Here is a 24,837-nt window from a genome sequence, read left to right on the forward strand (position 1 = left end):
CTGACCCGCCCACTGCTCCCCTCAGCAGTGTACTTCATCGATCTGCCTGTTCTGCTCCCCACTCTGTCTCTGGTGAAACCTCCTGCCGCCCCTAAGCCTCTGGCCTGTACCCCTGTTCTGTATGCACAAATAAATAAATCTTTTAAAAAAAAAAAACTTGTATATTGAAAAAGGTAGTGATTGTTAGTTAGGAAACCGAGATTTGCCTCTAGACCATGCTGCCTGGATGATTTTTTTTTTTTTCCCTGTGATTCAGTTTTTTGGTAGCAGAAGGTGGATACATAATGGCAGATAGGTCTTCTGTTCAAATGTCATCTGTTTTCTCTTAAGACGTGTACCTCATTAGCTGAATGTGGTGGGGCCCTAAATTAATTAGTGGGAACCCTTTAGGAGAGTGGTAAAAGTTTGATGTAGATTCTGAAACAGGAGCTGACAGGGCTCAAGTGAAGGCCCTGTGTTCAGTAGGAATCCAAAATGTTTGTCAGGACCATATAAGTAGCACTCTGGAGCCAGCATAAGTGAAATACGGGGTCTTTGGGAGTCAGTCAGGATTGGATCTGATTTTATTTTCTTTTCACTTTCATTAGGTTTCATTAATATCCACTTAAAAAAGGACTTTGTATCAAAACAATTGACCAATCTCTTGTTGAATGGTGTTCAGCTCCCTTCTCTTGGAGAGAATAAAAAGGTATATACACAATCCTCAATTGATGAATTAGTACCTTAGTAGAACTGGATGGAAAGTGCTATAACTGGTAATGGCTTTCCCTTTTTATTAAGACTTAATCATTGGTATTTGGAATATGAACATGAGGCAGCCTTTCTCTCTAGCTTTTATATAAATTTTCTCTTCATTCTACAAGTCATTTCAGGTAGCCAGCTAATAATGTCTATGAAGTAGAGGATAGATTATTTATACAAACAAACTTTGTTCTCTTTTCAGTTAATAATGGACAAGTAGGTTGGTCAGAAAACAAGTGGGTTGGTAGTTGACCTACAGTCCAAGCAATGTCTAAATCTAAGTTTATGATTAAATGTTATTAATGACCATGGTATAGAATTACATGTTAATTACTCTTTTTAAAAACTCTCTTCTTATTGTCTATCTTAGGTTGTAGTTGACTTTTCCTCTCCAAACATAGCTAAAGAAATGCATGTGGGCCATCTTAGGTCAACTATCATAGGAGAGAGCATGTGCCGCCTCTTTGAATTTGCAGGATATGATGTGCTAAGGTATGTACTCTTTCTTTTGCATAAGACTTCTATAGGACATGAAAACTCACTTGACAAAGAATCTTTGGCCATAGCAGTGATTTGTAATTGTAGTTCTGCTTCATAATCACCCAGCAGTCTTTTTTTTTTTTTTTTTAAGTAAATTATGTCCAAAGAAATAATATCTTTGAGACTCTCAGGAGATGGAGCCAAGGAGAAACCTCCCCCATTCATTCCTCAGATATTTCTTGAATGCCTCCTGCATACTGGGAACTTACATTCTAGTAGGGAGAGAGATAGACAAGAGATAGCTTATGCTGGGTTTTTTAGGTCAGGTAAGAAGTTAGAATTTTATTCTCAGTGTAATAGGAAGTTGTTGGAAAGTCATAATTAGTAGAGCAGTTGCTCTAATTAAAAATTACTCTGGGGGCTCTCCCAGGTGGCGCAGCAGGTTAAAGCACTGCATTATGAAGATCTCCGAAGCCACTGCAGCATGAGTTCCATCCCCGTCCAGGGAGCTGACCCACATGGCATGGCAGACCTCTTTTGGACCCACCCGCTGCTCCTCTCAGCAGTGTACTTCGTCAATCTGCCTGTTCTGCTCCCCACTCTGTCTCTGGTGAATCCTCTCACTGCCCCTGCACCTCTAGCCTGTACCCCAGTTCTGTAAGCATAAATAAATGAATCTTTTTTTAAAAAAAAGATTACTCTGGTTTCTGGCAAAAACCTAGACAGAGTGGGGAGCTCTGTAGTAAGCTAGAATACTGTTTCAATAATCAATCCAGTTAAGAGATGATCTGGTAGTTTGATATTAGATAAAAGCAGAGATGACAGTCATTAGAAAGATATATTTTGAAAAATTTATCCACTGTCATTTGGAAGCCACTGATCTTGACACTAAGGTAATTAGTTGAGTTAAATTTTTATGAAGTGGTTGACCGACATTGATTCAGCTGCCATTGTTCCAGTTAACTGCACAATCAAAGGTCATAGTTCATTATAGGAATTTTATTCATTAAACAAATCCTATATGCCAGCTATGTGCACTTTTTCATTGATTATAACATGCTAATGTAATAGTTATCGCCTTTTCCTCTCAGTGGAGATTACAAACCAGTTGAGGAAATAACCAAGTAGTACTAGATGTAAAGTACTGGCATTTAATGTTAGTAATTCCTAGTTGGATATAATGACTCAAACTTAAATGTTTAACACTTTTTCCATGATCATGTGTTCTTTGATTGGTTTTAGATTGAACCACATCGGAGACTGGGGCACTCAGTTTGGCATGCTCATCGCTCACCTGCAGGATAAGTTTCCAGATTACTTAACAGTTTCGCCTCCTATTGGGGATCTTCAGGCCTTTTATAAGGTTGGATACTACTTATTTTATTTGTGTGTTTATACCATTCATTACAATTATTCATTGTTATTAGGGAGCTCAAAATGGTACTTGAAGCTACTGTGGGGTTACATAGAAATTGCTAAACTTTCATCCCTTAACATGTCTTTTGTTATTTATTGTTATATGTTAGAGTTTGAATTCTACCACATTGTCCATTCATTGTTAAGGGAATTTGGGAATTTGTTCATCAGAATACATACTAGTATTTAAATCTTTTTATGTATTTTTAAAATAATAAGTTATGGGCCCTCCCTGGTGGCACAATGGGTTAAGATGCAGCACTGCAAGCCAGCTTAGCTGCTTTAGTGTGAGTTTGATCCCTGGTTCCAGAGGTGATCCACATGGTGGCAGACCTCTCTTTACCTACCCGCTGCTCCCCTTAGCAGTGTACTTCATCATCCATCTAACTGTTTTGCCCCACTCTGTCTTTGGTGAAGCCTCTCACCACCCCTGCACCTCTGGCATGTACTCCAGTTCTGTATGCGTAAATAAATAAATCTTTTAAAGAAAAAGAAAAAAAAGGGCATTTTTTAAAAAAAAATTATGTGTTTAAGAATTATTCTTAAAAAACAAATTTACCATAATGCATGATTATAAGTTGTGATCAACCTTCTTTGACTTCTTTGCTTACCCATACAATTTTTTAGAATTATTTTTTAAATTATGACCCCCTGTGACTATGCAGGTGCCTCTCTTCCCCAATAAGCCTGTCCTTTTAAAATATAAAAATAAATAAATACTGGATGAAATAAGAAATGACAAAATGAGAACTACATAGGGGCCCTCCCTGGTGGCACAAGGGGTTAAAGGTTAAAGCGCAGCATTATGAAGCTATCTACAGCCACTGCAGCAAGAGGTCAGGGCCAGAGGTGCAGGGGGATCAAAGCATTCACCAGAGACAGTGGGGAACAGAACAGGCAGACTACTGAAATACAGTGCCGAGGGAAGCAGTAGGTGAAACTGTAGAGGTCTGCTGTGCCATGTGGGTCAGCTCCTTGGCAGGCAGTTGTAGTGGACAATTATGATGATAGCACTGAGCCTTAACCCTTAGGCCATCAGGGAATCCCCTGGAAATTATTTTCTAATGAAAAGGTTGAAAAGAAGCTAAATGTATATTGATAGAAGGTTAAAAAAAATTATAATCTGTTGTAATTTCAGGTTAATAAAATGAGGAAGACTTATTAATGTAAGAAACTATTTATAAGACATGTCTAAATTTAAGAACCAGGATAAAAGTTTTATATTTCCAGTTTTTGTTAAAACACCTAAATATGTAAAGAAAGATTTATATACTAAGATGTTGTCACTGGTTATTTTCAAGTGGAGTAACAATATTTTATTTTGTCTTTATAATTAGCATGTATTGCTTTCAAACAGAATTAAAACAAGGAAAGCAGTTTTATTTTGGGTAACTAAAAAAATTATTAATCTGATACATCCAGAATAGAAAATGGAACCCAAGAAATTCAGTGCCACCTATTAGCCATTCTTTATTTCTCCTGAAAACAAAAGCATTAGTTGTGAAGTGGTCTGTTATAAATGGAAAAAGTGAGGGAGTAGCGCGCAATAATTTTGTATATTTAGAAAAAAATATTTGAAAAGAAATACTACAGCTCTTTGGCACACTCCCTTGTAACAATATACTTGATTATTGTATAGCACACTTCTTTTGTTACAGTCTAAATTTTTCTTCCTTGCTCTTGAGGATTCTTTTTTGTTTTGTTTAATTTTTGTTTTTGGTTTTGCAACAGATTTTTTATTTAAAAATACAAGGTTGAGTCTTTTTCTTAAGCTTTATGTTTTTTCAAACACAGGAGTCCAAGAAGAGGTTTGATACTGAGGAGGAATTTAAGAAGCGAGCGTACCAGTGTGTGGTTCTGCTCCAGAGTAAAAATCCAGATATCATAAAAGCTTGGAAACTTATTTGTGATGTCTCCCGCCAAGGTGATTTTGGGTGCTTTGTTCATACACAGAAATACTGTTCTATATAGTTTTTTTGAGTTTTCACTCACAGATGATTTTGAATGACATGTCAAATTTTCAAAGACAAGCACATAGATATTTTTCTTAAATATTTTTGAAATTGAAACTACTGCAGAGCCTCTGTTCGCATATTGTCTAATACAAGCTGAGATTGTTTTCTTTTTTCTCATTAACATTGTGTACACAATGTATACACAATGGTATTTGAAGACCAGGATATTATACATCATTTTCTTTAAAGTCAGTTTCAAAGAACCTATTGACCTTATGAAGTGAAGCTTGCATTATTTTATAGTAAGAAAGATTACTATGGCAAACAGATCCAAAATTTAAACTTCTCAAGTCAACAAAAGTTAATAGAAGTAAAATAGGAAATAATTGGATTCACAGCAGCCAACTCTATAAGGCATTTAGGGATCAATTTATCCAAAAAAGTTTAGGACCAAAATGAAGAGAAATAACACAAAAGAATATAATGGAATTTTTGACTAGAGGATTAAGCAAAATCCCCTAGTTTTTCAAATTCTTCTTTAGTTTTAAGACAATAATCAAGTTTTCAAACTTGACAAAGTAATTTTACGAAAAATCAAGGGGTAATATAGGCAGTAGGTCTTTGAAAAAACTAATAGTGGCTGATTTGCAGCACTATATAGTAAAGTGTTTTATAATGCTGGAGTGGGTAATGTTATGTCACTGATGCATGGCCAGATAGGTGAATAAATAGTACAAAATAGGCTTTTCAGAAAATATATTTGATCTCCAATTAGGACAATTTTCGCCTCAGCTAAATATTTTAAAAATAATTTTTTTAAAGGTACTTCATAAGTACATGTTACTTTTAGAAAAAAGTTTTTGATACAATTCAAATGTTTCAAAATGGCAATATGTATATAATATTCTTATACTTTTTTTTTTTTTTTTAAGATTTTTATTTTATTTGTACATACAGAACTGGGGTACAGGCCAGAGGCTCAGGGGCAGTGAGAGGCTTCACCAGAGACAGAGTGGGGAGCAGAACAGGCAGATCGACGAAGTACACTGCTGAGGGGAGCAGTGGGCATATCAGGAGAGGTCTGCCGCGCCATGTGGTCTCCTCTGGGGCAGGCGGGAATCGAACTCAAACAGAAGTGGCTTTAGCTTCACAGTGCAGTGCTTTAACCCGCTGCGCCACCAGGGATGGGCCAATATTCTTATACTTTTTAAATGTAATTGCTTTTCCTTCTCAGTGTTTGAGTTATTTAATAAATTTAATGTAAGGTGCATATTTCCTATTTGTTTAAATTCTTATACATTTTCTTTTGTGACCTTTTGTCCCTAGAGTTTAATAAAATCTACGAGGCTTTGGATATCTCTTTAATAGAGAGGGGGGAATCCTTCTATCAAGATCGGATGAATGATGTTGTAAAAGAATTTGAAGATAAAGGTAAACACTTTACCTAACAAACCCTGTACCACCAGGGAGACCTCTGCTAGTACATATTTAAAATTATACATAGATTCCTTTCCTCCAACCCCTTTTAAAACTTTTTTATTGAAGGAACCAGGCCATCTGTCCTACAGAATATTTCATATGGCAAAATCTAACATAATTCCTATTATCTAGGGAGACTTAATAAACTACTGGCTTATAGGGTGTGTTGTGTTGTGGGTTTTTGTTTTTTTTTTTTGTTTTTGTCTTTTGATCTTTTTATTATTTACTTAGAAAAATAAAGACAAATTGTAATGTACATTTTGTGGTGCTCAGATACATTTGTAGACTAAGATATTATCAGCCTAATGTCTATACACATTTCCCCAGTAGATTTTTCCCTATGGTTTTACCAGCCATTGGTTGTGATAGCAGATTCAGTACTTCCTGATAGGTTGGAAAATGGTAGTAGTCTTTCATTTCCTGTCTCCTTTTTCCCTAGAATTATGTGAAGCCTTTATCAGAATGATTTTGGTTACATTTTAAGATACAATTCATCTTGATAAGAAGTGTAAATGATTAATTCTTTTCTGTTTTCAGAGTAAGTTAGCATTTTCCAGATATGACAAATGTGTTGTTTTCAGCATTATTGTAAAGGGGTTTAATATATTTTAAGCTTTTTAAATCAGTTACCTTTATTTTTTTTAATGCTCAGTTGTCCCATATTTGATAATGTAGCATCCTCAAATTAGTTCTCTGTTTTTGGGTTTGTTTCCTTTACCCCCTAGTCTTTGATCCTTTATTTACTCTGTACACAGTATTTCAGGATCATGTTGTACATCTCCTACTTAGATCTGCAAGTAAGTCATAGCTCCAAGAAAGCCTGATTCCTTCAAGAGGAAATGCTGTCAATCACCATTAAAATCAGGGAGCCAGCCAGGTTCACAAAGAGAAAACAGAAAGCACAGATAAACAGAATCATAAATGAAAGAGGTGAACTCACAACAGATACAGCAGAAATCAAAAGAAGGAAAACTGCCAGATATTTTCTACGAAGCCAACATCATGCTGATACCAAAACTTAACAAAGACAACCCCAAAAAAGAAAACTTCAGACCAATCTCCCTAATGAACTCTGATGCAAAAATCTTCAATAAAATCTTAGCCAACAGAATCCAACAATGCATTAAAAGAATAATTCACCACAACCAACTGGGTCTTATACCAGGGACACAAAGATGGTTCAACATCTGAAAATCAATGAGTGTAATCCAAAAAAAAAAGCAAGGAACCACCCTTTTTAGACAAAAAATTTAAGGACTTTTTAATGACAGTACATACACAGAGAAGTTTTAAATTTCCGAGGGTCACATAGCTGAGAAACAAATGAAACATAGGCAGTCTAGCTTTAAAAATTGTAGCCACTATTTTAAGCTGCCTTTTCCTTACCAAGGAAACTGAGCTTCAGTTTCCTCATCTGTAAAAATAATAACAATTATACTTATTGCAGAGTTATTATGAAGTTCAATTTTAGACTGAGCATAGTAATGGCACATGGTAGTGCTCATAACTGTTATGTTCTTTGCTACCCATGTTTGCATCCAAGAATTTTGCTTTTTTACATAATTTTTAATATACGAACATGTTTTTTTTCTCACTTCTCATTCAAAATGCTAAATCCCGCCATGTTTTTTCCAGTGTCCTATCACACTTGTAATTTCTTTTCAGTACATTTTATGAGGCAGTGTTAGGAATTGCATCTTTTTCCCAGAGGTGGTTCCAGCTTGAAAACAAAGTGTGGATTTGATTGCCACATGCTGGGACTGCTGAACAGGTGGGCTCCAGTCAGGCTCTTTGCAGAGTATGGGATCCAAGTGTAGTGTGAGCCCAGAAAACTGCTGATTGTATCCTCATAATACCCAGGGCACCCAGACAACCTCAACCATAACTATTTTCCAAGGGTCACATCGGGTCATGGTGAGAAAAAAAAAAAAATCATGCTTTCTAGCTCTCAAATATCCTAGAATGGTTAATCATTTATGTTTCTTCAGGGTTCTTGTGACATTCGTATTAATGTTAATAGAAATTTCTTTTTCCCTAGGATATGTGCAAGTGGATGATGGCAGAAAGATTGTGTTTGTCCCAGGATGTTCTGTACCATTAACCATAGTAAAATCAGATGGAGGTTATACCTATGACACATCTGACCTGGCAGCCATTAAACAAAGACTATTTGAAGAGAAAGCAGATATGATTATCTATGTGGTAGACAGTGGTCAGGTGAGTTTGTACAACTGTATATATTCTTACATGTGTTTCACTGGAGTCCATGTCATGTCAGAGTATCATAAGACTAAATTTTACTCAAAGCCTGGAATTTAATATACAAGATTTGGATTTGACCAAACTTGGCTATTCCCCACTTTCCAGTTTGTCTCTGTAAACTGTAAAAGGTCAATTCTCTGAACTTCAATGACAGTTGCTAATCTGAGAAGGTGATTGTGAGACCTAAAGTTTAAATGAAATTGTTGCACATAAATTGCCCTTAAGTTGCTTTAAAAACCTTTGAAACAAAGTATATTCACAGTCCTGCCCTTTCTTATATAGAGAGAATGAAAGAACTTTCATGATTATGCTTGCCTTACAAGATTTGTGAGTTATGTGAAGTTAACAGATTCTTATCCCTAATAACATAGCCTGTAAGTTACTATTTTATGATTTAAAAGTTTAGCAAGTAACTTTCTGTTTTTCTTTCTAGGCTGTGCATTTCCAGACAATATTTGGTGCTGCTCAAATGATTGGTTGGTATGACCCTAACATAACTCGAATTTCTCATGCTGGATTTGGTGTGGTGCTGGGGGAAGACAAGTAAGTCTGGCAAATCCAAAGGTGGTATTAGTACATACCTGATCCCCAAATTTCTTTGGAAAAGACTGTTTCATTGGATACCATATTAGACTTAAGAAAGTGTGTCATTTTCTTTGGTCTGTTGTAATGGCTAATCCAATGGAGCCATTCTGTACCTGTGTCCTGCCAGATAATGTAGTGAGACTTATACAAAGTTAAATGAAAACCAGATTGTAGGCTTAACAGTTAAAGAGGTTTCCCGTATTCATCAATTCAAAGGCACAAATTTTTTTAGTATTATATTCCATAGAATCTTAGGACATGTAGTAGGTATTTTATCAGCATGTTTCTTAAAGTGGCACCTTAGATATGTGAGTTGGTCTAGATAATATCATCACACAAAGATGGTAATACTTATAAAAATCCCATGAAGTAACACAAGATGCTTGACCAGCTAGTGTACAAAAGCCCTAAGTATGTATATCAAAGGTAGGTTAAGTAGCTAATGGCATTATCTTAGATGTAGATAATATAGGAAACAAAGACCCTGCAGTTTTAATTATACATGCAACTCCTGTGTCAAACTATACTTTTTTGGAATCAAAACACACTGAGGTTTATAGTGATCATGGTCCTTAGAAAGTGCTTTAAAACCAATACGTTGAGTATTGAGTGTTATACTTTCTAAAACTGTTGATTTTTTTTGACTATCATTTCCATAATTGGGCAAAATTATAAAATTTGCCTGATACGCGTCCTTATTTTAGCATTTAAATTATTTACCATGCTGCTCCCCTCAGCAGTGTATTTCAATCTGCTTGTTTCACTCCCCATTTTGTCTTGGTGAATCCTCTCCCTGCACTCTGGCCTGTACCCTAGTTCTTGTATGCATAAATAAATAAATCTTTTAAAAAATAATTTTTGTAGAAAGGCGTAAAAAGCCAAACTGTATTCAGGAAAAAGAACAAATAAAGCATCTTTTTTGCCTTTTAGTGGCTATATTAAAAATGACAACCAAATGCTTTGAGTTGAGGGCTAGAGATAAAAGATACTTAAAAATAAATATTTATTTCTCTTGACATCCTGCCTGGTTGCCAGCTGGAATAAAGGCACTATCAAACCTTCATTTTCAGGATTTATAGGTTGACAGAACTGTTTCAAAATCTATTTCATTGGGAATTAATTTTTTTTTTTTTTAGGAAAAAGTTTAAAACGCGTTCTGGTGAAACAGTGCGCCTCATAGACCTTTTGGAAGAAGGACTAAAGCGATCAATGGAGAAATTGAAGGAAAAAGAAAGAGATAAGGTAATCCAAGGCTTATTAGAGTATTGTGCACCAACATTACGCTGCCATACTTCATTTTTGTTACTGTTGAGAGAATTGGTGAAGATTATAAGGGCAGGTTTGCTCAGATTTTATTGCACAATAGGGTTTTATGAATTACTGAGTAATAATTTTGAAACTTTGTTTCTTGCCTGTTCCAAATACCATGGTTTCTCACCTCCCCGCTCTCCCCCTTTGTTAATGTGGCACATAATATCTTTGTTGCTTATTTGCATTTCACCTGTCACTACTTTGAAACAGTGATGGGAGAAAATTGCAGACTAAGGGGCTGGGCATCTCCAGCTTCCCTGGAGCTCCACCTGCTGACCTCCTGCGGGAGCATTTGTAGAATAATCATAGCAGTCCACACCGACCATCTAAGGCTGCTGAGAGCCATCAGAGCAAGCACCATGGTAGATTTTCATATCACCCTTTCAAAGGGTTGGATCTGTGTGACATTTGGGAAAACTGTGTCAAAATGAAGAAAAAACACAAAAATATTTTTAAGTGGTGGACAATAGAGGTCAAAGATTAAGATTCATAGGTCTTAAATTTTTATTTTAGTGAGTCCAGTGATATTTTGGAATGACCATTAACTATTATAAACCAAAGAGTCAGCTTATAGTAGGAAAAGTGGAGTAGGACAAAATAAGTCCTTTGAGGAAAAACTCTGTTTCAGACACATCATTCACAATCCCAAAAGCATTTTTTAAGTTAATTTGTACACAGTACAATTTAAAGCTTGATGGAGTTTCACATACATACACTTGGTAACACTACCGAAATCAAATTTTAGCTCTAAAACTTCCTCCCCTCCAAGAGAGTTTCCTGTTACCACAGCTCACCTGTGTTTATTCTAGAACCTCATACAAACGAAATTAGGTGTCTTTTCCAGGTAAATCAGTAGTAATTTATTTCTTTTAGATTGCTGAATAGTATTGTGTTGGTGACTAGACCACACTTCCTTCATTATCACTTGATCTGAGAATTGCATTGGTGGGTTTTAGGTTTGACTTGTGTTTTACTTTATTAAAAACTACCAAGGAGAGAATTAAATAAACTCCCATATATACACCAACACTTGATTTTTGTCTTATTTTTGGCCTTTCTGGCCAGTGGCTTATGGCATCTCGTGTGATTTACATTTGCGCTTCTCAATGAATTAGGATTTTCTTGTGCTTATTGGTAATTTACATATCTCGTATGAAGAATTTGTTGAACCTTTGCCCATTTTTGTGTTAAGTCATCACTGTTCGTTTATGTTTATCCACATAATTACCCTTTCCTGCAGTGTTTGCTTCCATCTAGAATTATTTTTCTTCAGTGTGAAGATGTCCTTGTAGTTTTTATTCTTTATAATGCGCACCTGCTGGTAATGAGTTCTGTGAGCATTTGTCTGTCTGAAAACATCTTTCTTTACCTCCACTTTTGAACAATATTTTTCTTAGATACAGAAATCTAAAACACTTGGTGGCTGTTCTCTGTCAGCATTTTAAAGATGGCATTCTACTATCTTTTAATTTTCTGTTTCTTTTGTGTATCACTTGTCCCATTGCTGCTCCTTTGAAGGTAGTGGATCTTTTAAAATATTTTCCTTAGGTTTTATTTTCAGTACTTTGACTATGAAGTGTCAAGACACACTAATAAAAAGTAATGCCTATGTGTGGTTTGAGGCTTTGGCAGGAGGTTGTTTTTTTGGACTTACTTGCTTGGGAGTTTCATCAGGTTAGGAGAATTCTTAGTCATATCTTTTTAGATGTGACTAAGTATATATATATTGTTAAGACTTTTGACTCTGTCCTTAGTGCCACTCACATTTTTTTCACATTTTCTTTATGTTTCACTTTGACTGTTTTCTACTTCAAATACAATATTTTGCTATTCTGTTTTCTGTATGTCTGCTAAAATTTTGCATCTTTTCATCCAGTTTTTTTCCTCTAAATGTTTAAACTTTATCTACCAAATTAATTTTTCATTTTCAAATAATTTTAGGCCTGCAAAATTGTACAAAGGATATTCATATTAAGTAATATTTTATATTGTACGTCCTTACTTAGTACTGGCAGTAGGCTCTTGGAAACTGACTCTATGCAGAACAACATAGTGAAACCAGGTCCTGTTATAGTATCACTTCATTCAGAGTCTAGAGAAAATCAGCCTAGATACAACACTCTGATCTGCAGATGTGATTCAGATTTTACCATTTATCTCACAAGTCTTTTATCTAGTTCAGGATCCATTTCACGGGTAGCCATGAATTGTCATGTTGCCTTAGTCTTTTTTAATTTGAGCAGCTCCTTGCTCTTCCTGTGACTTTTGTCACACTTTTTAAGAGGACATGTAATTTTTTTTTAATAGAATTATGCAATCTTAGCAAGAATAAGTGTAGAGTTCTCATTTCATTATTTCAGGAAGCACATTATAATGTTGATATCCCTTATGATTCTTAATATTAAGTTTGATCTTTGTTAAGGTAATACTGCTATGTTTTTTTCTTGCTATAAAGTTATGTTTCCCTTTGTAATTAATACTTTTAAATAACTTTTCAGTTTAAACAATGCCAGACCTTAAATTGTTACTGTCTTTTTTGTTTCTGTTATCTTGTTTCTCACTTCCCCAAGTCCTTGATTTTTTTTTTTTTTTTTGAAGATATACATACAAGAGCTGGGGTGTAGGCCAGAGATGGAGAGTGAGAGGATTCTCTAGAGACAGTGGGGAGCAGAATAGGCAAATCTACTGAAATACACTGCTGAGGGGAGCAGCAAGACAGGAGAGGTCTGCTGCGTCATGTGCATCATCTCCCCGGCTGGGGATAGAACTTGTGCTGCAGTGGTTGTAGATAGCTTCTTAGTACTGTGCTTTAACCCCTGGTGCCACCAGGAGACCCCAAACCCTTGAGTTTTAGTCATTTCCTTTGGCTTTTTAGTAGTCCACATTACTTTTTAGGGTGGATGTTGTGAATAAAATATAGTTTTTAACCCTTCCCTTCCCCCCTGGTGGCGGAGTTTAAAATTTCAGAGCTATCGGCCCTCCCTGGTGGCGCAACAGGTTAAAGCACAGCTCTGAGAATTTAAAGCCACTTCGCATGAGTTCGATTGCCGCCTGCTCCGGAGGTGACCACATGGTGTGGCAGACCTCTCCTGACCTGCCCGCTGCTCCCCTCAGCAGTGTACTTTGTAGATCTTCCTGTTCTGCTCCCTACTCTGTCTGTGATGAAGCCTCTCGCATCCCCTGAGCCTCTGGCCTGTACCCCAGTTCTGTATGCACAAATAAATAAAAATAAATCTTTAAAAAAAATTTTTTTTCAGAGCTATCAAAGCTACTTTGATCCTTGCCAGGGTGCTAGTCCTCAGATGGCACAGCAGACCTTTCCTGTCTCACCCACTGCTTCCCTCAGCAGTATATTTCAGTAGATCTACCTACTTTGCTCTCCACTCTGTCTCTGGTGAATCTTCTTATCCCCCATACGACTGGCCTACACCCTAGTTCCTGTATGCATAAAAAAATTCAAAAGCTATTTTTTTTAAATTACAGTTTCTGGTTGAAGCCATCTTCCTCCAAAGAACCGTTAAGTTTTTTTCCAGCATTACAGCGGATTGCCTTGATCCTATCAGTCTTGGTCTTTCGTGGTAGGACCAAAGTGTTTCAATGTTACCTTGACTCCTAGAGTGAGGCCCTTACTCCTGAAAAGTGGCTCTTCTGGTTCTTGGGAATGTTCACTATATATTGCTCTCCTGTTTGCTGCTGCTAGGACTTCCCTGCATCACACACAAATCTGCAGAGATCTTTGCTTGGCCTTTTAACTGCCCACTTGCTCTTTCATGCTAGATTTTTAGGAGCTTGCCTTATGTGCCAGCAGTATGACAATATAAAAGGTTTGTGGTCACTTTTTCACACTGTTGTTTGCTCTTTTTTGGGGCTTTGTTCCTGCCTCTTTGGCAGCCCCAAGCTTCTGTTCCATTCAGACCATTTTCTACTTGGGTTATTTCCTGCTAGCCTACCTCAGTGTGATTTGGAAAATATCCTTAGGGAAAATGCCAGATATGTATAGAACTCATCTCCTTCTCCCAAGAGTCCTTGCCCCTCAAACTTTGCTTGTCTTCAGTTGCTTATTATAATGAATTCAGCTTTTAACAAACTGCAAGAGTTAGTTTACTATACACTACTATAGCTACAGTGGGAACCTTTATTGTAGTTACTTGTGACCTTAATAGTGCTTCAGAATGTATGACCAGTTATTAGCAAAGCAGTGCCTAAGTTGTTCTCTCTAACCTTGACATCCTGTTTTGATTTCACTTAATTACTTGACCCAAATTAAATTTTTTAGGTGTATTACTCTTATTTCCTATAAGCTGCCTCAGAATCAAAATTCCAGAATCATATGGAATTAAATAAACTAGTAATGGGTGTTTTCAGTTTCATACCTTATGAATACATTGGAGAAAAATATTCAAGTTGCACTTGCTTTTTACAAATCATGTTTGACATAAATACGTTCTTTATGTGTATAACTGACAAATTTCTCATCTTCTGCCTGTGAGACACCAGGGTAGAGGCAGTGTCTGAATGATGTGATGTATTGCTTTTTTTTCCCCCCAAAGGTCTTAACTGCAGAAGAATTGAAGGCTGCTCAGACATCCGTTGCTTATGGCTGTATCAAATATGCTGATCTTTCCCATAACCGATTGAATGACTATATCTTCTCTTTTGACAAAATGCTGGATGACAGAGGAAACACAGCTGCTTACTTGTTGTATGCCTTCACTAGAATCAGGTGATTGTGGGTACAGCATTGTTTTGTTTTGAATCAAATGATAATGTCTGTGTTTGTCACTTCTTATTACATGCATTTGAGTGGAGAAGAATGACTGTGCTTAACATAAGGGAATGACGGTTATCTGATTTTTCAGATCTATTACTCGTCTAGCCAATATTGATGAAGAGATGCTTAAGAAAGCTGCTCGAGAAACCAAGATCATTTTGGACCATGAGAAGGAATGGAAGTTAGGCCGGTGCATCTTACGGTTCCCTGAGATTCTGCAAAAGATTTTAGATGACTTACTTCTCCATACACTCTGTGATTACATCTATGAGCTGGCAACTACTTTCACAGAATTCTACGATAGCTGCTATTGTGTGGAGAAAGATCGACAAACTGGTGAGTATGTCTCCTGTGTTCACGGTTGTCTTGTTTATGGAAACTTGCCCCCTGAGAGACAGACACACACACTCACTCACTCACACTCTTCTTCCTACTGAATCTATTTTCCCACTCTCAGGCACATGCTGCACCCTATAGGACTCCAAAGAAAACAGTTGAAGGACCACTGTGAATAAAACATTTCCCACAAAATGGTACTGTGGGTTCAAGAATGAGTCTCTTTAAGGGATCTTGATAATGTAAACTTACCTTGGAAAATGTGGTTATTTTGCTCTGGGCTTTATTTTTTTACAGAGTTAATAATGTAGACTGAATCTGTCAGTTCCAAGGCAAGTTGGAATTTTTGAGAACTGAAACTTTATTTATGAAAAATTCACCACTGTTTTGAATTATTACTGGTATTAATCGTATGGCATTAAAGTTTATAGTTATTTCTGCGCTTGAGGCCTCAAAAAGAAACCTGCATTTTCAAAAGGAATATAAAATTTAAAATTCTAATCATTGCAAGCTTTTTATCTCCTGTCCTGATTATCAGTTAGGAGACAAGTTCTTGAACAAAAATGTCTTTATTTCTTTTTCTCTATTGTTAAGGTGAAGGTGATTCTAGTTAAAGCCTAAAAACATCTATGAGTTAAACTACTCTTAGTAAAATCCAGAAGTAATATGTATTCATTAATAATGGTTTCAAAAAGAAAAATTAATATTTTCTTATTCTGTCTTCTTAGGAAAAGTGTTGAAGGTGAACATGTGGCGAATGCTGTTGTGTGAAGCAGTAGCTGCTGTCATGGCCAAGGGGTTCGATATCCTGGGAATAAAACCTGTCCAAAGAATGTAATCTTAGGTTTGAACATTGTTTTTACCAAAGTAGCCATTAGCACTGTTTGCTTTTTTACAATCATGTGGATATAAAAACAAGTAAAAGAAGTTTCTCAGCTAGCCAAGTAATATGTGATTCTTTATCGCTAATTACTAGACTTCTGAAGAGAAAAAAGTACTTCACTGTCTCATTTAGAGTTTTTAGTCCATTGTTCTGTTGTAGATACTTGTCTTTGTTTGACAAAACTGAAGCTCCTTGGAAAGAGAAACCTGCCCTGGATTGCTCAGGAACAAAATCGAGATTCATATCCGTGTGTGTCTAATTCCCAAAGTTAAGCTTTTCCCATTTCAGCAAAAGACAACAGTGAAGGGAAAAGCGGACAAGAAAATTTAAGAGACTAGAACTTTCTTGAAGCTATAGATTGATTCTTATTGGTCATATGCCAATTGTAATTTCAAGGGAAAGTGGAAAACAGATAAGAATGGGATTGTCATGATTTGCTGATATCAGTCAAGTTTCATCTCCGGGGCTTGGCATGCTATTATCTGGAGTTCTACATCACAAAAGGTAAATTTTTGGGGTGGAGGGGAGGGTGGTTGGTTCAAGATGGTTGGATCAGTGGTTAATGTAATCTGCCAACACAAATCAAAGCTGAAATTAGAACTCATGTAAAGAAGCTTAACATAATACCTGGAAAAACAAGTGCAGTAAATTTTATCATGCTTCAAGGGCACCTACCTGCCATTACACATAGACTAGTAGGTATGTCAGTTCAACCCCCACATCATGTCACTGCTCCCTCATTGTTGCAACCTGAAGCTTATTTCTTAATTTATGCTTTTTCAGGTGATACTACGGTGATGGTTCATGGAGCTAAATCTTTGCACACACCTGTGACCAATCTCCTAGTAAACACTAAGAAGTTGAATATTAAAGGATTCAGCTCACATTACCAAATGGCTCTAGAGAGTACCTGCAGTCCCAGGGGCAGTGTACAAAATTCTGTTCATAGTACCTTATCCAACCCTGGATATCTAGTTTGACAGGATTGACACTGCAAGGTTAGTGCTGGGAAAATCAATCAGCCTAAAATTATTTAACTGTGTTAAAATACAAGAGAAGTATATGCTCTGGGTTTTTATCCAGTCCAACCACTTATTTCCCTGCTGTTTGACTCTAAAAGAGCTATCTAGTCTCTCCTGGCCTTCATCCATGTTGCCTGCCAACTGGGAGAACAGTGTCATAGAACAGTGTTACTGTGCACCTCTCGCCTCTCCAACTTTATAAGTTGATGCCCTAGCCCTCAGTGTGACTGAATTTGGAAACGGCTTTTAAAGAGGTAATTAAAGTTAAATGAGGTCATAAGAATGAGGCCATAATCTGATAGGATTAATGACTTTTATATATATATATATATCCAAAAGGGCAAGTTTATTTATAAAAGAAAAGGGAAAGGAAGGGACACTTGCACAGATACAAGTGGTGGAAAGAGCTGCCCCTGAAATGGACAGGTTTGTGAGAAGAAACACGTGCATAGTCACAGGCAGGCAAAAGAGCTGCTTATTTTTAGGATTGCTGACCGTATCAGAGGAAGAGACACTGGAGAAATGTCTCCCTCACCCCTTCCTTCCACACTTACCTAGGCCCCCAGGAAAGAAAGGCCATGTGAGAACTAACAAAAAGGTGCTGAGCCAAGGATGTCTCAGCAAAAACCAACCATGCTGGCATGTAGATCTCCAACTTTACAGCCTGAAAACTGAAAGCAATTCTGTTGTTCAAACTTTCCAGTCTGTAGTAATTTGTTATGGCAGCCCAAGCAGAGTAATGCCATGACAGGGCTAGGGAGCACTGCAGTTTAGGGCAGAATTTGTGAGGTTGGATGTGGTCACATTAGTTATTAGTTGTGTGACCCTGGACATGTTAATTTCTTTGTGTGTAGCTGGAGAGGATAAATGCAGAGTTCTAAAAAATAGTCACTACTACTACCAGTAGTAATAATAATAGTGATTATTCTTTGTAGACCTTCAACAAATGTTCATTACAATTGTATGACTTGGAAAAGTTACTTCCTCTCAATTTCTCCATCTGTTCAACAGAAATAATATCTATACCCCAGGATTACTATTAGGGTTATGAAAAGAGAAACAGATGGCTCAATACCACAAACAAATAGGAATTTTTCTTTCCCTGGGAATATTTTAGAAACCAGTCTCAGAGGAATACTTCATCATGCCTGACAATTCAGAGTATTTGTGAACTCTTACTAAAGCAAGAAACGGTCAAGTGAAGTGTTTATCCTTGTCAAGAATCTTTACCCTCCTCCTCGGAAAAATGAACCTTTCAGCTCCTTTGGGCTGAAGTGCAGTTGCCTGTTGCTGCGTTTGCCTGGTTAATTGCAAAATCACAAAAAGGCTGTGGCATCAATTTCTTAAGAGATTGAAGTAAGTGCAGGGATTGGGGAAGGAGCAAATTCTTTCTCTGGTAAATTTATCACTTAAGAGGCTGTAAGCATAGTTAAATCAAGATGTAGCAACATCAAGCAGTAAACACACTGCCAACATCATAAGCTTCTCTGTACTTGTTCTGACTTAGTAGCTTTGATAAGACTCCTCATTACTGAGCACCTATTATAAGGTTCGATAATCCTACAATTACCTCATTATTACAAAGAAGACACACCTAGCAATTCACAGGCCAGACTACAAGCCATGTGTTTGCCTTGAAGTGTATGTTTTCCCTTCTGCACTTTCTTCCTCTCCTCTGTCTCCTAGTTTACTTTTCAGATTCCTTCCTTTTTCTTCCAGCCCATTTTCAGATTCCTTCCTTTTTCTTCCAGACCATTCCAACTGGTCTTTTTCTTAAGACCAGTTTTTGCCTGATCTAGCAGGCATTGCCTGTTTCCATGGTTACCTGTTTCCATACCTCATAGACCTCCAGCAGCTCTTTTCAGTGCACAGAACCGAATAGACTTAAGGGATCTGAGAAGTGAGGGCCTGAGTTTTAGCCTCTGAAGACAAAGCAGATAGTCTAAAAGGGATCAGTCTTCCTTAAAAGCCTAAAGAAAATATTAAAACCACTGTTTCTTACAATAACATGTTTTGGGAACTTGAATTTTTCACCAGGGCAAAATAATTCAATTAAGATAAAATGTGAGGTAGGATTGTAAAATGAAAGGTTACACTGAAGAACTATATTTTTAACAGAGAATGATTTTTATCTTTGACAAGGGAAGCAAGACTACTCAAGAAGAATGTCTCTTAAATGCTTTTTGAAAAACTAATAATATTCAAAAGAATGAAACTGCTGAATACCTACTGGAGTGAAACTGCACTACTCTTATACAACTTACAAAATTAACTCAAAATGAATTAAAGCTTAAATGCAGGATCTCAGGTCATAAACCTTAAAAAAGGGGGGGGCGGGGCAGAAATCTCCTTTACATTGGTCTTGGCAATGATTTTTTAGATATGAAAACCACATGTTAAGAAGAGCAAAATTTAATGGAATTACATCAAACAAATGGTTATGCACAGTGACAAAAAAAGGCAGTCTGTGAAAAGGGAGAAAATATTTACAAAGCACCCATCTGGTAAGGGGTTAATATCCAAAATATATAAAAACTCATACAACTCAATAGCCAACAAAAGCATGAAGGCAGAACTCATTTACTATTGGTAGGACTATAAATTGGTACAGCCATTAGTGGAAATGGAATAAAGATTCATTAGAAACAACTATATGATCCAGCCAACTCTACTTCCAGATATATACCTGAAAAATCAGGATCTCAAAAAAAATTTCTGCAACCCCATGTTCATTGCAGCATGATTTATAATAGCAAAGTAATGGAAACAGCTAGATATCCGTCAGTGAATGCGTTGAGAAACAATGTGGTGTGCCATCAAAGTCTTTGTGTATTTACTGAGCACCAGTTACTGATTGTACTGGGAGAAAGAGGATGAGAGTGTCAGCTCAGAGTTGAAGTGGAAGTAATGGTCAAATGTTAATCAGATTCTAATTAAGGGACTTTAGCTAGACTTTTGCCCAGAGACTAGAATAGACCACTTCTCTTTTTCTGTTACTTAACAAGCTATTAAATATGTAATTGAGAATTGATTAAGGTCTGGGTTTTAGTAATGTAAAAGGCATTCTATTTTGCTTTAATTAATGTATTTAATATAACAGCAGACTTCACCTTTGATGTTTGTGTTGCATACACTGATTCAGGGGTGCTAACTTGGCATTATACAAACGTTACTGTGCAATGCAGCTATTTCTCACCCACATTTCCCAGCTGCCTGTCGGTTACACAGGAATGTAACTAGTTGTGATCAATGAGTTGCACCTAGAAATATCTGTCTGTATCAAAGCCTGCACCAAAACAGAAAGCATGTGAGCTCTCCATGTGCTCTCTCCCCCAGTTGTAACAATGGAAGCTCTCTTGTTTCTCATGTTACAGTCACAAGATGCTGGTGCCTGAGTTTTTCACTGACTTTGTGGACCAAACTTCCCTCCCATGGACCTTCAATGGATATGAAATGTAAGCAAAAAAATTAAACAGTTGTGTCTATCCATTGAGATTTGTTAGCTAGTGAGATGTTACTGCATTGTAGGTCCAGCTTATCTTGACCAAATGGGGCCAGAGATGCAAACCTCTGTGGAGTCACCATTGAAAGTGAAATAAGGCCTAGAAAATAGGCTGGAGAAGCCTCTTTCTGGGTAAATGTTTAAGTACTAGTGAGAATAGGGGTGTGGTTTCACAACCTTCTAGATGATTTTATCTAAATCATGGCTAATTACTCCTTACACAATTAGTTGGAGTAGTGTATGAGAAAAACAAAGCAAAATGCCACATACACATTTGATCTATGGATAGGACCAATGTATTCTGTTAACTAATGAGGTTGGACATCACTAAACGACTTACCTTGCAGAATAAGAAGTCAATTTTAAACAAAGATAGATTTTTTTTATCAGAGAAAAATGTGTGGCTCATAATTCCAGTTTATCCCTTTAGAAAACATCTTCAGTACATTGGACTCATTGCCAAAGAACCTGTGGGAATAAGACATTTCATTGTGATCAGTGGCTCCTGAATATAATTTTAGTGGAAAAATTTTTTCACACCTCCCTCATGATGGCAATGCCTTGGCATGAGTTCCTGCCCTCTTGGCATTCTGAGGTCATATGCACAGGATGGGTGGAACATGCTCAAGTAGACAAAGTCTTACTGACTGATAGATATTCACAAGTTGTCCAGACAAGCTGTAACAAATGGACAAGCCAGGTTGGAATCAAATCCAAGAGACAGAAAAGGTGTGCAAGACATCAAATCACTGATGGGGAAAAGATAACTCTAGTCAGAAGCAAGATTTGAAATCATAGTTGTATCAGTCCCTAGAGTACACTAGCAATCAGGCAATAGTAAGAGTCCTGAGAAAAATCACCTTAGGCTTGCCTGCCTTGAGGGAGGATGGCTGTGGAACCCCTATCCCATTTTTGAAAATGACTTTGGTGATGTGATGAAACTGATAGGCAGCTGCAGCCGGGGGGCAGGTGGGGGGGCTGCGGCGGGGAGAAAAGATATTTGGAGAAGTCATCACTGCTAGAGTGTGGTTGTGGCTTCCCCAAGCCTTGGTATGAAGTCTAATGAATAATGTGAACCACCAGAATCAAGGATATGGGCAGAGGTGAGAGGTCACTCCTGTTGCTAGTCACAGTAATTACTCCCAGAGTACGACTCAAAACTCATGAAGATGTTACTCATTAGATTTAGAGTTTGTAATCATTAGTTATCCCTCCCAGTAGATTCCATTTAATCTTATCACTTGGGAATGCATGGCACCCTTGAGAGCATCCATTCTAAAATGAGCGGCTTATATACTGCAGTAGAAAAATTCAGTCCATTTAAAGCAGAGGGTAAGAACAAGGCCTGGAAAATGTATTGTGAAAGGTTAAAGACAACCTTAGCACAACAAAGTGCTAAGCTAGGTCAGAATGTGTCTCTAGGTATGACCTCTAAGGCTTTTGCCTGGAGTAGAGAACAGAATTGTCTGAGCTATTTTAAGTAAAAGTTTGACAGATTCAGATCTCTTCAGTACTCTGGAGGCATAGTGGAGAGGGTTCTTTGTAGGAGATTGGACTTTAGCACCCTTAATAAACAAAGAGGAAAGAAGCTATTCAAATGAGATGTAGGCTTCCATGATACTAATACCAGAGTGAAAAATACTAATGCTCACTGATGACAGTTAAATTGAACACCTGTATTGCGGGTGAACTTATAGTATGACTTTCTTGATATATTAGCTTTATGAGCACATGCATATTTTCTAAGTTAAAGTTCTGATTATATATAAGATGTATTCCAAGTGAAACAGGCACTGTTAATGTTCTGCCCACGATTCCCTAGGACCTCAATTTATGAGAGCAGAAACCCCTAAGGAGAGTTTTATTCTAACTATGTTCCTCAGGAACTGTACATAACATTCTCTGACCCCGTGTTCACATTCCATCACATAGACTCCTTGGACCCACTAAGGAGGTATACAGACCCTCAGGGAAAATCAGACCTGATTCACAGTCCATGAATTGGAGAGGAAGAGTCCTGGTCTAGGATAGAATGAGAGTTTCTCTGTGCACATTCAGTATTCATTACTTAACGCTTGCCCTAACCTAGATTCCACTAGTGGGGGAAGGGAAGAGGAAGAGGGAGATGCGTCCATTGCTTACAATCTTGGTGAGCCCCTCTGGTAGCTAGAGTGGCCCCAGTTGGTGTTGCTGTCCGTGGTGCTGACAACTGGCGCAGGCTTTGCAGTTGAGACCTGTTTTGCTGTCCTTGGTGCTGCCTTATTTAAATTGCAGGCTTTTTTTAAAAAGATTTATTTATGTATTCATACAGAACTGGGGTACAGGCCAGAGATGCGGAGAGTGAGAGGATTCACCAGAGACAGAGCAGGAAGCAGAACAGGCAGATCTATGAAGTACACTGCTGAGGGGAGCAGCGGGCGGGTCAGGAGAGGTCTGTCACGCCATGTGGTCACCTTCAGGGCAGGCGGGGATGGAACTCATGCGGAAGTGGCTTTAGTTTCTCAGTGCAGTGCTTTAACCCGCTGCGCCACCAGGGAGGGCCAAATTGCAGGCTTTTTAAAGAGTAAGTTTTTGAGCCACAGTTCAAAGATAGACATAAGATTTTGGCTTTGCTGTAGTGTATTACAAGACTTAGGGCTCATGACTCTGTGTTGCCATTCAGACTTGAAAAATCAGCATTTCCTTGCTGCCTCATATTCCCAGACCATGTGGAATTTAGCACAGTTAATGAAAGAGAGCAGAGCTAAGTAGAGAGCAACCAGGGCTATAGATGACAGACTATTATCCACAGCAGGGGAAGCGCTACACATTGGCAGTCCCTGGCTTAGAATTTTCCTCTTTCTGGCTTCCTATTCAATCTGTCAAAGTTCTGTGAATTCAATCCTCTAAATATCTAATATTACTCAACTTTTTCTCATCTCCATCATTGCTTCCATGACAACAATGATCATCTCCACTACTGCTATTTCACACTTCCTCCTGTAGTTCTAATTACCATCCTTTATTAGGGGCATCATCCCTTCCGGATAATTTTCAACATGAATAATTAAATTGAAGTATATGCACACTAAGTGTTTTGTTAAGACTATCTGCACCAATTTGCATTCCAACCAAAGTTGTATAAGAGGATCCAAACCATTCTTCAGAGGCTAAAATTCTAACAGAATTCTAAAATTCTACAAAAACATTTGGTGTATCTTTTTATATGTAAACTATAATCAATAGACAAAAAGAAATATCTAAGGAACAAAAAAGCTAATGCTTATTGACAATGCAGCATGCACGATGGTAAGCTTATGTGGTGCTTTTAACCAAACCTGTGTTGTAGATTCTTTTTTACAAATAGGATGATGAGACCCAGATAGGTCAAAAAATTTGTCCAGATCCTCAGAGAGGGTCAGGTGGTTCTTTAAACCGCACAGCAAGCAAGTAGCACGGCATGATTGAAGCCCATACTTGTCTCCCCATTTCCTGAGAAGGAGATGCCCCTTCCCTGAGACCCAGAAGTGCCAGGTCTGTGAAAAAGCAGAAGAGGAGGCAAAGGGGATGGGTCTTAGGGAGCAGGCATCTTCTGCACACGGGCTGGAAAGGGGGGGCTTCCGGGGCTTTAGGGTCGCTCTAGCGGGTGTGATGTAATCACGCCAGTCCCTGCGTCAAAGGGCGGCTCCGGGGATGCGGAGACTGAGGTAGAACTGGTTCCAGTCGCCGCCTACCTCGTCTCCGCAGCCCGCCACCGCTAAACCCAGCTAGCCACCACGGCCGCCACCCTACGTCCCGTGCCAGAGCTACGGACAGCAGCCACCAGCGACACCCTTGACAACTGCCCCCAACTACCGGTAACCCCGACAACCACTCCCAGCACCAGGGTTCTCCGGGCACACGATGAAGTCGAGCTCAAGAGGGGGCGGATCTGGAGGCCGAGGGGGCGGTGGCTGGGGCGGCGGCTGGGGCGGGGGTCGAGGCGGCGGCAGCGGCGGGAGTAAAGGAGGCGGCGATGGCGGCGGCGGCCCGGGAGCCAGCCCTTCTTTGAGGTCCACATTCCGGCCTGTACCTCTCACTAGCCAACTGGCGAATGGAGGTGACAGCGGCGGCTC

The 24,837-nt window shown here is 38.1% G+C and overlaps 1 protein-coding gene across 2 annotated transcripts in view; it reads left to right on the top strand.

Annotated features, from left to right (window-relative positions):
• Positions 1–17,512, top strand: part of RARS (arginyl-tRNA synthetase) — a 25,107-nt gene extending 7,595 nt beyond the window's left edge. Inside the window, exons 5-16 of one of the 2 annotated variants that reach the window (XR_001145254.1) lie at positions 588–688; positions 1,112–1,233; positions 2,464–2,584; positions 4,432–4,561; positions 5,919–6,023; positions 8,110–8,288; positions 8,767–8,876; positions 10,055–10,160; positions 14,780–14,952; positions 15,089–15,336; positions 16,065–16,723; positions 17,003–17,512. Coding sequence is in view for 1 of the 2 variants with exons in the window: in XM_004679194.2 (XP_004679251.1) it covers positions 588–688; positions 1,112–1,233; positions 2,464–2,584; positions 4,432–4,561; positions 5,919–6,023; positions 8,110–8,288; positions 8,767–8,876; positions 10,055–10,160; positions 14,780–14,952; positions 15,089–15,336; positions 16,065–16,174 (1,505 nt within the window). In the remaining variant the exon portion in view is untranslated. Of the gene's footprint in view, positions 1–587; positions 689–1,111; positions 1,234–2,463; positions 2,585–4,431; positions 4,562–5,918; positions 6,024–8,109; positions 8,289–8,766; positions 8,877–10,054; positions 10,161–14,779; positions 14,953–15,088; positions 15,337–16,064; positions 16,724–17,002 lie in introns of those variants that run through there. The other variant, XM_004679194.2, reaches the window with a different exon arrangement.
• The last annotated feature ends 7,325 nt before the right edge of the window (positions 17,513–24,837 follow it).

The sequence above is a fragment of the Condylura cristata genome, unplaced genomic scaffold (genome assembly GCF_000260355.1).
Source record: "Condylura cristata isolate star-nosed mole 26May11 unplaced genomic scaffold, ConCri1.0 scaffold00008, whole genome shotgun sequence".
Lineage (NCBI taxonomy): Eukaryota > Metazoa > Chordata > Mammalia > Eulipotyphla > Talpidae > Condylura > Condylura cristata.